Raw genomic sequence first — 12,853 nt, 5'->3', positions numbered from 1 at the left:
TTTTATCATCAAAACAAAAGCTTAATAGAAAATCAAGATGCAGAATTTTTGGAAACTCTAGAGGACAAGGGACAGGTTGAAGAGGATATAAACCCTATTGTTATAGTAGATGATGACTACTATAATGAAGTCCTTACTACAGAACCTGAACTAACCCAAAGAACGTGGACAACATGATTCACCAGAAGATCTTAAAGCCCCTACAGGTGTAAGGAATGACCACTATAATGATGTTCCTTCCACGGAACCTGAACTGAGAGAAGCTGGACAACATGATGTCGTGTTAGATGTCCAGAAGCATTTGAAGCCCCAGCAGATCTAAGAGATACACTGTAGAACCTGAAGGGCATCCTACGCTTAGCGGTAACAAGAGAAATCGAATATTACCATCGTATCTTGATGATTATTTTCTCTATTCTAGCGAGTCATGATGTTGCTTGATAGACTTTCATGTAGGAGAAAAAGTAGATCTTGTGATATTTGACGAAGCGATGAAATCGCAAGAATTGAAACAATCACCACTTGATGTCATGAAGGACAAAATTGATTCTATAAGAATGATTAGGTTTGGGAACTATGCGATTTGCCTATGGATAGGAAAACCATAGGATGCAAGTGGGTCCTCAAGAAGAAATTCAAGATATGATGGGTCTATTGACAAGTTTTAGACTTAATTGATTGCTAAAGGGTATACACAAAAAGTAGGGATTGACTACCAAGACACTTATTTTCTTGTGGTTAAGTTTGCATCTGATCATCTTTGCGATTGTGGCTTACTTGGATATGGAGTTATTTCAATTAGATGTAAAAACAACATTCCTAAATGGTGATATGAAGGAGACAATTTATTATGTATAGGCAACAAATTGAGGACTTTCAGGTATAGGGGAACAAAGTTTATAAATTAAAGAAATCTCTATACGGCTTGAAACAGTTAGATATTGTCCCATGGACTTATGATGTACTTAATTTAACTGTTAGATAAAGAATTCATGGTTTGATGAGAGTGGGTGATCTATTTGTTTACAAAATATGGGTCGCATACGATTTATCATGAGGCGTTGGCACTTTAGATGAGCATGTAGGAAAGATTCCTACCACCAACGTATAGGAATCGAAACCCCTTTACTTAAAAATATTATTATTGAAAAACAGTTTTCTGTCCGAGAGTGTGGCCTACCATATGTTTATATCTCTCCTCTTTAAAATAAGGGGACAAAAGTGTATTTTCACATATAGAGGAAAGAGATAGACTCATGGGAGTGTTGGCGTAGGCACACTCCTGGACAGAGATCTTTTTCCCATTATTATTTTATGTTATTTTCCATTTATTAAAACGGGATTATAACAAAAAATTGACTACTTCTTGGGTGACGCAAACCCATGGAAGTAAGAGACGCAACACCAACGAAGTTTGCTGTCGCCGAAGCAAGACAGTGAGAGCACAGAGATTGATTATGCCGAGAAATCACCATTCGAGTTCCATCGTTTCGTGAAGAAAATCTTGGGATTTTACAATCTGAGAGACTGGCGAAGGGAGTTCTTTGTCTTTAATTTTTTTTTCTAGGGAATGGAGGTGGAGGTTTCTGGTTCGAAACCCTCGTCGTCCATCGATGGTGCTACAAGGGAGAGAACTAGGGAGCAGATACGTGTCAAGACCAAAGACTTGCAGGCTGTGCTTGAGCACTGCCAGAAAGCTCTTGAATCGCTCAAGAACGCTGGTGAAGATGGTGTCGATGCTGAGGGGGAGGAGGAAGATGCGGAGGAGGTGACTGACCAGGATTCTTTGTCTCAGTGTGGTGATCCTGAGACGTCTGAGGTAAGTAAGGGCTTCCTTTCCCTGCTTTACTCTTCGATGCTGCCGTTGAATTTTAATTAAAGTTTAACTTTTTTTTATTGTGTCTGATGGATTTTGTCGAACACTTGAGCATAGGATTTAGTTTTTGTGCTAAATTTAGCACCGTTTGATCGATTTAGGTTAATTTTGGTCGAGCTAGCGCGAGCCTCTTTTTCAGTATAGGTTCTTATCCTATAGGCAGTGGAATAAATACCTTGAATTTTGTCTTTTTAAACCTTTCTGATGAATTTTGTACTGCAATATTGTGGTTGTTTTACCTATCAGAAGACCCCCCCCTTTTTTTAAGGAGGTATTAGAAAACCCTTTTATCTATTGTGAATCATCAGGTTAGATGGTTAAACTTCTCTATTCTTCTTGTCTGAAATTTAAGGGGTGCTTCGGGAAATAATTATTGCCCGGAAATGTATTCTTTACCATCTCTGAATACTCTGGGTTGTAGTTGTCTCGGTAAATCTGTGTGGAAGTGTTAAGATTGGGTTCTGTAAGATGGATTTGGATTTCAATTATTGATACATGATTAGCATCTGAGACATCAAAACCAGAGACTCAGAGATGTACATAGAATGCGACTTTCGAGACCTGAAATCAAGGTTTCACACACACACACACACACAAACACACACACACACACACACAGAGATGTACATAGAATGTGAATTTGGAGACCTGAAATCAAGGTTTCACACACACACACACACACACACACACAATACCAGAGACTCAGAGATGTACATAGATTGCGAATTTGGAGACCTGAAATCAAGGTTTCACACACACACACACACACACACACACACAGAGAGATGTACATAGAATGTGAATTTGGAGACCTGAAATCAAGGTTTCACACACACACACACACACACACACACACACCAGAGACTCAGAGATGTACATAGATTGCGAATTTGGAGATATGAAATCAAGGTTTCACATTCACACACAGAGATGTACATAGAATGTGAACTTGGAGAACTGAAATCAAGGTTCACACACACAGCGGCCAGAACCATTCGGAAATGAAGCAGAATCGACGGGAATTGGTCGGATTGGTCATGGCATATTTCGATCCAAATTGACCAATCCGAACTGAGATCCATCAGTCTGATTCCCGATTTATAAAAACCGTGCCTGGAATTGACTGTCCATTAATAAGTATGAATCTGGCGAAAGGACCAGGGAGAATGAAGTTTCTCTTTGTGAGAAGTAAGGATTTACTTAGGTCAGTAGGACTTGACCTAAATGAAAGACAAGGTCATTGCTTGGTGATTGTTTATATTTTGAGAATTTTCATTCTTTGTGGTAAATGTTAGGGTTGTGCTAATCACACTCTAGGCTTCAAAATCATGTAACACATGTTGAAGTCTCTAAAAGCGGTTGCATTAAGAGACCGGATCAACAATACACTGGTTTAATCTGTACCGTAGAGTATACAGTCTGACATCATTTCATGAACAACACTGTTCAGATTGGAACTCCATTCATTCTCCCTGTCCATCTGAATAACCTAATGGTAAAAGGTAATGGATTATGATGAAATAGTTTCAAATGAAATTTACAAGCTTTATCTGTGACCATTTAGTCGGTCAGCATAAGTTTATCAGATTTAAAGTTATCTGTTTTTCTAATCAAGGGAGAAATTGCAATGAAGTTATTGTTACATAAGTATGCATTCTATAAATTCCAATGGGATGTCAATTCACAGAACCATAGCTTTTAGCTTGTAGCCACTTTACATCAGTTGCTTAAACATTTATGAATTAAAAATCTTTTTTCGTTCTTATGCAGTTGTGTGATCTTCTGAAATCTAGAGTTGAATCACCTAACTTCCTTCAAAAGCTAGAGAATGTCCAGGTGTCAGTACCGCAAAATATGGCGGGTATGCATCCAAAGCCCTTCTTCCGGTAATTCTAGTATTCTTGTGTAATTCTTTTGGATAACTGCCTTGATAATTTTCTGCAAAACGATTTCATAGCTACCCTCCTTCAGTTTGATTTTTTAGTTAGTTTTCTCATCTTTTGTTCCCACGGTGCCCTTTTGTTATTGATGTTTGGAATGCAATATCATGATCTCAGAGTGCTAACAAAGTTTATGTATGTGGTAACAGAAGAAAATAGCTCTTGGGACATGGTCAATGAAAATGATTTATGGGATGGTGCAAATTTGGATGCCAATGTTGAGTCGGACCCAGAAGGTTATGTTCTAGTTAGACAAGAAGATATTGTGGAGGGCATTGCATGTTTCATGGCTGCGTATTTGTTATCTCTAAAGCAAACTAAAGTATGTTCAAATCTCCCTCCTTTTCTTGATGTTTATGTTTTTGTTGGGCTAATCGTCTTTTCTCAATTAGAAAAAGAATATTCCTTTTAATATGCATTTACTAGATAAAAAATTGGTATAGGTCCACTGTGTGCTTAGATGAATAATTTGTATGGTGGATTCTGGTACATTGCACCAATCTCTGAATGTTGCTATCTAGCTTATGTAACACATTGGTGATCAGTCACGTATTCATTTCCTGTAACAAATTTTCATGGGAAACTAAAGAATGTTGACTAGAAGGCTTGTATAAATTCACAGGGAAAAAGATACCCACACAGGCGACGTGTGGATTTCTTCCCACACCATCTCAGATAATGAGCCGTGGGTCCCAGACTGACTCTCTCCTTAGACACCATGTGGGCCTCTTAGGCTCTATATGGCAACGTTCCAAAAAATTGTTTCTGGTGTTTTTTTTCAGTTTTTTGGAACAAAACTTATTTGTGTCGTTCGGTCTGTTTTTGTGTTTTTTTTGTAACGAACCAGGTGAGCGAATCAATTCTAATGCCCATTTGAGAATATAAAAAAATTGTGTCAAAAATTCAGAAACAATTCCAATGAAACAACGCATGGCTTACGACTCACAACTAAAGCCCATTATGATTTTTCACGAAACTGAAAAGTGAAGGGGTGTGCTTGGAACTCCATCGTCCTTGACCTCTCGCTCATGCTTGCAACACCATTGTCCCTGACCTCTCTGCTCACGCTTGGAACACCATCTTCCCTAACCTCGCTGCTCACACTTGGAACTCCATTGTCCCTAACCTCTCTGCTCACGCTTGGAACTCCATCGTCCCTGACCTCTCTGCTCACGCTTGGAACTTGGGATCAAGCATCTCCTACCTCTCTTTCGTACATCAAACCAAGAGTCACGGTGAGTTCTCTCCTCCTCACGCTTCTGAAATCTCTTTCTCCTGAATTTGCCCTCAACTTTGTATGGGTGTTGCTTTCATAGTCTAAACAAGAGTCACGGTGCTTCAATCGAAGGTAACATCCCCATTTGTCCTCACAGTTGAACCAAATTTCAGAAATTTGTTGTTGAATCTCCCAAATTTTGATGGGTCTTGCCCTAAATTAGGATTGATTTCACATTTAATTTTGATTTGTGTGTATAATGCTGAAATCGTTCCTTAAATTCAACAAATTAGGTATCCACTGCCTCTTGCCCTAACTCTTTCTCCAACTTCAATCGAAGGTAGCCATTGGCATTTGCCCTCAACATTCCATATGTGTTTCTGTTTTTCTGTAGCGGCAGAATCGGTTTTTTCCAATTTTACCATACAGCATTTGTTGGTACACAATTACTCCAAAAAAACAGAAACACAAAAAATTGTTTCCGACTCAGAAACAGTTATTTGAAGCAGAAACGTTGCCATACAGAGCCTTACTGAACGAAACCTTCCCGCGCCTGTTGTTATCTAGCTTTGGATCTCCACCTCTTTCCTTGTCTCACCACATATATGCCTGTTGGCAATTGTGTTTCCATTTCTTTTTCTTTTTTAGGCCTGGAACCAGACTTCTGTAGAGACTCTTGGGAAGGGGATGATGGCGCATTCCATTTCACAATTTGAGCTTCTCCAAGATGTGTCAGTCTCTCCTTTGGTTCAGGAAATCTGTAAATAGTCATCCATACCATATTGAGAGTTCTCGCCCATGATTCATTTCTTTGTTGGCCTTAAGCTCCTCTTATGGAATCACAGACACTTTTTACTACATATTCTGATATTGAAATCTTTGCTGCTCCAAAGCTTAGGGAGATCAGCCATTACAGCTTGTCACATGCTCAAGAGAGGAGGAAAAGTTTGTACCTCCTTCCCCATGTTTTCCCTGTATGGACCGTGGGCAAAAAGAGAGAGGATCTGTTAACCAGATGTTTAGCCATTGCTAGTTCGAAAAGTGGGTTTGTGCCATTTTTTCGTGTTTTTCAGTTTGGAATGGGTTATCATAAATGAGGACGACTTTTTTTCTCCCCCTGCAGAGTTGCTAGGGTGTCCCTTTGGTAAACGGACAATCGTCCATGCAGTCATGCAGATGTGTAGTGCTAGGGCTCCACAGTATTTGGGAGGGAGCAGACTTGCAAAATTCATCATTGGGAATGAGGAACTTGTACTGTATAAGTATTCATATAGTATTCTGTGTAGTATCTGTATCATACTATGACGTGCTTGCCTAAGCTTGTTCAGAATCATTCAGTTATCATAGATTCTCAGTAATCACTTTTGTTGTTGTGCGTATACACTGTTGTAGCCCTTAACAGCTCGAGCTTTTGGGATAAGCAGATGTAATATGTATTAGAGCCAGGAGGTCGGCTGTTCGACCCCTGGTAAGTGCAAGGGGTTTGTATTATGTGTTTTTTTTTATGCCCCTACGCTTTAAGCCCCTTGGTGCTACGTGATGGCGCCCCAAAATACGGTGTCACATGCAGAGCAGCATGTGTGTGTGAGCCTGCACAGGTGGGGGGATGTTGTTGTGTGTTGATATACATTGTTGTAGCATTTACTTAACAGTTTGAGCTTTTGGGATAAGCGGTTGTAACAACTTTGACATTGCCTATCATAAAGAAGAGACTTTGATGCTTAATGATCATATTTTTTTTGAATGAGACCTTCCTCGGCAATTGTATTGTTTCACTTTCTGGATTCATCCTTTAACTGCTACTACTGGTTCTTTCCTTTTCAAAATTCTAGAAGTCTTCTATTTACTACTAAATATATGGTCTGTGTCTGTGTAGCATAGATTTACTTACACATACAATTCGTTGTCATTCTCTGTTAGAGCAGATTGGTTCCAGAGCTGGGCCATATTATCTTTAATGAACTAGCTGAGGAGTTAATTCAAATTTCTCTGTCAGAAGAGATATGTTTGTGTGGATTTGACAGATTACGCCTTTGTTTTGCAGGATTTAACTCCAAATCAACTCCAAGAAGGTTAGTTTGACTACCTTGTCCTGTGAAGGTTACGTTGTAACAAGCTTGCCTTCTATGTTCCAATGAGAAAGTAATATGAAAATCTATGTAGTTGGTTTTCATTTCATTCCTCTCTGTTGTCTTATGGCTGATATTCTGTTATTTCAGAGTTAAAATATGGATAGATTTTATTGGAAAAAGGTCAAGAATTTGTTGAGAAAGATTTCTGACATCCCTTTTGCTTTATTTTTAGCTCTCTGCAAAACATTCTCTGTAAACAAGACAAAGGGAAAACTCAGAAGGGCTTGGGATGGAAGCAAAGTTATTTATAATGTTGCATCCTGGAGTGCAACTGCCATTGGGTAGGTTGCATTATTTATTCTGCCTAATTTATTGATGCAATATATTCTTGCAATATCTCTACAATCAGTTTATGGTATTCTTAAATTTAGCTTGATCTTATTGTTGTGGTTTATACCAACTGGCTGCCAATGTTTTATGTTTTGGGTGGTTAATTTTCAGCAATTGCTGCTTTATAAGATCATTAGGAAACTGTTCGATGTCTTGTGGAGGCATGATAACAACATTTAGGGGTTGTGTTACTTATGTTGTTGTAATCAGGTTGCTCTCATTTACTAATAACCCAATGAGGAAGTTACCAGCACCTTCATTCATATCCGCTGCCCTTTATTCTTAATAATATGAAGTTCCAGCACCCAAGTTAGCAAATAGATTTTCTATGGATTCAAGGTAAGCATTAATTAATACATTTTCTGGGGGCGGTTAGAAAAGATAAAGCTTCACTTAGCTCTGTTTGATAGAAGTGTGTGGAGATGAAGTGAATAAATTTTCATTGGTACAATGAATAGTGTAGTGAATGAAAAGAAACTTTTCAATGTGGTGTTTAATTGGAAGTACAGTTGATGCAAAAGTGATGTGAAATCATTTGAGGCCCATTATAAAATGGAAGTGGTTGGAGGTGGAATTTTTGTTGTGTTTGAGCAGAAAATGAGAACTAGGTCATTTCAGGTTAAGATTACCCAAGAAACAAGTGGGAGATTCACAAGAATTTGCATTGTACTGAAAGTCGAAATGCATGGGAAATTAGTTTTAGTGTAAAACTTACTGATTTTACTTCATTTTTGGTTACTTTTGCTTGGGTCCATTTTCAATAATTTCATTACACTTATTTATCAATGGAATACTTCACTTCACTTCTAGCTAAATGAAGCCTTAGTCATTCCTTGTCAGCACAAATAGACGCTACGGACTTGATTCGATTGAGCCTTGGTATGGAAATCTACCAAGTGAATTTTCTTTTGCCACTCCTCACCCAATTCTCTTTTCCAAAACAACCCACACAAGGAAGGAAAATCAAAATGAAGAAACGAATGGGGAGAAGCTGAACTTTTGGAGACTCTGTTCAATGTGTATCCTGGAGAACCTTCAATCACCAAAAGCCTTTTTCCTCTTGCCATTAATGGGCAGGGTAGTGTTAGGGATTCTTTTCAATAATTTCATTACACTTATTTATCAATGGAATACTTCACTTCACTTCTAGCTAAATGAAGCCTTAGTCATTCCTCGTCAGCACAAATAGATGCTATGGACTTGATTTGATTGAGCCTGGGTATGGAAATGTACCAAGTGAATTTTCTTTGGCCACTCCTCCCCCAATTCTCTTGTCCAAAACAACCCACACAAGAAAGGAAAATCAAAATGAAGAAACGAATGGGGAGAAGCTGAACTTTTGGAGACTGTGTTCAATGTGTATCCTGGAGAACCTTCAATCACCAAAAGCCTTTTTCCTCTTGCTATTAATGGGCAGGGTAGTGTTAGGGGTTCTTTTCATACGTTCTAGTAGTGCAGTCTGGATCAATGGAGCTCTGAAATTATTTTAATTGTTGAGTGTCATGTTATTTGTCTTTCAAAGATTCTTCCTAACATCTTTGACAAAGTACATCACCCACATACAAACCCCCCCCCCCCTCCCCAACAAAAAACAAAAAAAGGAAAAGAACACTGATTTGATCGATGAGATCCTGCTGTTCTATTTGTGCTTCATGTTTTTTTTCCAATATGCCTTAGGTTTCTACTGATATCAACATTTTTTTGCATGTGTTGCACCCAACAGGATATACCAAAACCCAGCACTATTTAGGGCTGCTTCTGTGGCCTTTTGGACTTCATGCCGTGTTATATCAAGGCTTTTCTGAATTCACTGTTGCTGCTTTGAAGGTCAGAAGCGTGGGATTTGCTGTTCAGTGTGGCTCACACGGAGTTCCACGAGATGTGTAACATATAATCACTTTGTGAAACAAAATTAATTGATTGTTCAATAACATTGTTACCTTGTATATATTTTCGATTCTGGAAACTGTTGCTTTTGACGTCGTGGAAGAATAGAATCATCTAATAGAATTGAAATATGGGCTGAATCTACTACATGGGGTTCCATGGACAGTTTGTTCAAGTGGGTGTTTGCTCTCTCGCAGGTCACCATGTCATAAAGGATCCATATATGCTAATAAATTGCTACAGTTTGGTTTATGTTGCATTCTACTCTTGAGGTTCTTTCAAGTATATCTGTGTACATCTCCGGTTTCATCTTATAGTCCAACCACTCATTCATTTGATTACCTTTTTTACAGTCGTACTATATCTCTTTTGTTTTTGGAAAAAGGGTGACCACTTCTGGCTGAGTTGCTTATTTCTGCCTCATGGACGCTGTCCATGGTCAGACAAATGCGTCCTTTTCTTTCCAGATAAAGCAAAGGTTGTGTTGTGTCTTTGCAAAGATTTGCCCTGTCAAGGATTGGTCAATTGTAACGATACGCCATTTTGTTTCGTCTCCTCCCCCCCTGCTCTATGGCTCCGTTTCTGTAGGCAAAGTTTGTCTTCTGAACCAATACTTTCTACTCTAACTAGTGTACCAAGCTTTGAACCTAGAAAATTTTTGCTTTATAGTTGACTAAGACTGATCAATTGTACACCACAGCATGCATCTCTTTTCTTTTTATCATGAAAACCTCTTTCTTTCATCTGCCCAGCTCTGGTTTTATTAGCGGTATCCGTGTCCTTTACCTCCTAGAAATGATGACACTTGTTAGTCTTACTCTTTTCATAGGGGGTTGGGGGCTGGGGGCTGGGGGCTGGGGGAGATGGGGATTTTGTTTCTTATCACTTTTTTACTAAGGCTGTGTTTGGTATGTATTTTTGGAATGCTTACTTGGTCAATAAAATTCTAAAAAATCATATCAAACCCAAACACAACCTTATTCTTCCACCAATGATGTTAAATATTTGAACTCACTAATTATTTAACATATATTAGTCACCTCATCCTCTCAACCTTGGGTTTTAGGCATCTCGTCACCTGGAGATCACAACTCTAAATCGTGGTTAAATAGAATGAACTAAGTAGGTATACTTGGAAAGCATTTGAAATTGTATAATGGACTTTTGGAATTAGGGATATTTTCAGTGCCAACCCCTGAGGATTGCTAATATTTGAAGGTACCCATACGAAGTATCAAAAACCCAGATTTCGACGGGGTTAACCTATGGAAATGCAGTTCACTAAATTACCCTCTACACTAAAATATAAAAAATCCAGCCCACAATCACCCTACTTGCTGCAAGGCGGCGTTGTTGTCCGGCGAAGGTCTCCAGAATGGCTTGGTTGGCCGTGAAATGGGTGAATTTCAAACAAGGGCGTCTCATAGAAGTGCATCTGGAGGATGTCTGAGATTGACGGTTCCAAGATGATTACCAAGATGACCACATACAGATTCAAACCCTAAATGATTTGGGGAAGATGAGGGTAATTTGGTTAATTTCTCTTTTAATTCTAACGCTGTTAACCCCAAGTTAACAGGATCGGTACATTTGTTAACTTTTTACAAAAGTAGAAGGCACGCATCATTTTCCAAAATTTGCTGGTGTTTTGTAATTACGTGATACCTCAGAAGAGTACGTGAAACTTTCCCTTAAAATAACAAATCTCAACTGTAATCCCTAGTATTACAACTGTATATAGAGACCTGTTTTAAAAGTAACATTCTCTCTCCTCTCTAAGACGAAGATTATCCCAAGATAATTATCTCCATTAATTGTCTTCGTTTTCTGAACTAAATCATTCTCTCTACCTCTCCCTTTCTCTTGATTCTGTTGAGTTGTTTCCTGCAAAACAAAACTGTTCTTTCACGATTCTGTAGAGTTTTTTTCTAAGAAAGGGAGAGGGAGAAGGGTTAATAGAAAGATGGTTTCACATAGACTAATAGCCAGGAAACTTGGTTTCTAGTTCAATACAAGTCATGTTCTTGAGAAAGGTTGCAGACTTGACTCAAGCAATTGACTTAGGAGTTTGGGTCTTGGTGTATGGTGTGTCTGTGCAGATGGAATGGATTTTTCTCAAGTCATTTGATATTTGTTTGTAGGAAGAGATGATAAAATTTTCTTGAAGGAAGTTTTAGCAGTTCCTTGTAATGCAGCTGAACCTACTCTGTACTCACATGACACAATTTGTAATCACACATCTTAACGAAGGAAGAGTATCCTGAGCCAACCTTGAACTGCACCTGGAACCTACATCATAATGCACCATCTTACACTCAACTTCTTCGATGGTTATTATAATTTGATGAAGGACTGCCCTGAGTTGAATTTTTCAAGGTCAGCTTTCCCACTCAATAGATCATTACATGTTTGGACAAATTGCAGTAGAACTGTTTTGGATTATTTTTTAGTGCTAAAATTGTTCGTCCAAGTTAAAGCAGTTCTGTTTTGCAGAAGAAAAAAAAAACTCAACAGAATGGTGAAAGAGCAATTTTGTTTTGCAGGAGAAAGAGAGAGGGAGAGAGAGATAGAGAATGAATTAATGTCTCAATGGATTCTGTTCAAAAAACAACAAATATAGCATTATCCCAACTTAATGGGGTCGGAAATATGGATCCAAACAAAACAAAATAGGAAAAACTGAGGTCTAATCAGAGAAGGGGAAAAGAGAGATGGGAAAAGAAAAATGAAAGATGGATGTAAGAGAAACAAGGCACAGCCCCGACACGTTTAGAGAATCTTAGCTACATGAGGTTTGGTACATGAACCCTTTCCCTCCAATAGGCTCTATCTGAGATCATATACGGTCATTTTAGGCCTGCCCCTAACTCTTTTACTTCCTTCAATCACGATCATATCACTCCTCCTTATTGTGGTGTCGCTAGGCCTCTGTTGCACATGACCGTACCACCTCAACCGACTCTCTCAGAGTTTGTCATTGATTAGGGCAACTCCCAAATCAACTCTAATGTGCTCTCATTCCTTATTTGATCTATAGTTATTCCGCACATCCATCTTAACATCCTCATCTTTGCAAGACACAGCTTTTCAGTATGACACTTCTTAATTATCCAACATTCTGCCCCATACAACATAACTGGTCGAACAACAATCCTATCAATATAGTAAAACATCATTAATAGTAATCCCTTATTTTTTGGGTCAATATAGTAATCCCTTATTATTTGCACTAAATTTGCAAAATGTCAATTGGGCATATTTTCGATTGATGGTCTAAACACAATGCGATGGTCTTTAAGGCACTGTTTGAAACCTCGTTTCTCTTTCCCGGTAAAATCTTAAAGCCTCTACTTGTAACCTCTCAACATATGGAAAGACATGTTATAACAAACACCACGAAACACAAACAAACAAAGATGACATATAGATTTAACTAGGTTCACACACCAATATGATGTGCTACATCCATGGG

General features: G+C 38.5%; 1 protein-coding gene across 2 annotated transcripts; it reads left to right on the top strand.

Annotated features, from left to right (window-relative positions):
• The first annotated feature begins 1,358 nt into the window (after nucleotides 1-1,358).
• Nucleotides 1,359-9,477, top strand: LOC122662739. 2 transcript variants are annotated; one of them, XM_043858461.1, is made up of 6 exons: nucleotides 1,359-1,819; nucleotides 3,647-3,737; nucleotides 3,969-4,138; nucleotides 7,077-7,104; nucleotides 7,337-7,445; nucleotides 9,218-9,477. In XM_043858461.1, the coding sequence occupies exons 1-6, from the start codon at nucleotides 1,571-1,573 to the stop codon at nucleotides 9,297-9,299; spliced, it is 729 nt and encodes a 242-aa protein (XP_043714396.1). In that variant the 5' UTR covers nucleotides 1,359-1,570; the 3' UTR covers nucleotides 9,300-9,477. The 2 variants fall into 2 exon arrangements, with proteins under 2 accessions (XP_043714396.1, XP_043714395.1); XM_043858460.1 differs by having other exon boundaries at nucleotides 3,966-4,138.
• Nucleotides 9,478-12,853: the final 3,376 nt, after the last annotated feature.

The sequence above is a fragment of the Telopea speciosissima genome, chromosome 5, assembly GCF_018873765.1.
Source record: "Telopea speciosissima isolate NSW1024214 ecotype Mountain lineage chromosome 5, Tspe_v1, whole genome shotgun sequence".
Classification (NCBI taxonomy): Eukaryota; Viridiplantae; Streptophyta; class Magnoliopsida; order Proteales; family Proteaceae; genus Telopea; species Telopea speciosissima.
This window is presented reverse-complemented; position numbering and strand designations above follow the sequence as displayed.

Excerpts from the sequence above, each read along its gene's own strand:
- LOC122662739 (XM_043858460.1), top strand. The coding sequence starts at position 1,571 with ATGGAGGTGGAGGTTTCTGGTTCGAAACCCTCGTCGTCCATCGATGGT. Across the intron at positions 3,738-3,965 it reads AGTACCGCAAAATATGGCGG|AAGAAAATAGCTCTTGGGAC; the intron begins GTATGCATCCAA and ends ATGTGGTAACAG. Across the intron at positions 4,139-7,076 it reads TATCTCTAAAGCAAACTAAA|GATTTAACTCCAAATCAACT; the intron begins GTATGTTCAAAT and ends TTTGTTTTGCAG.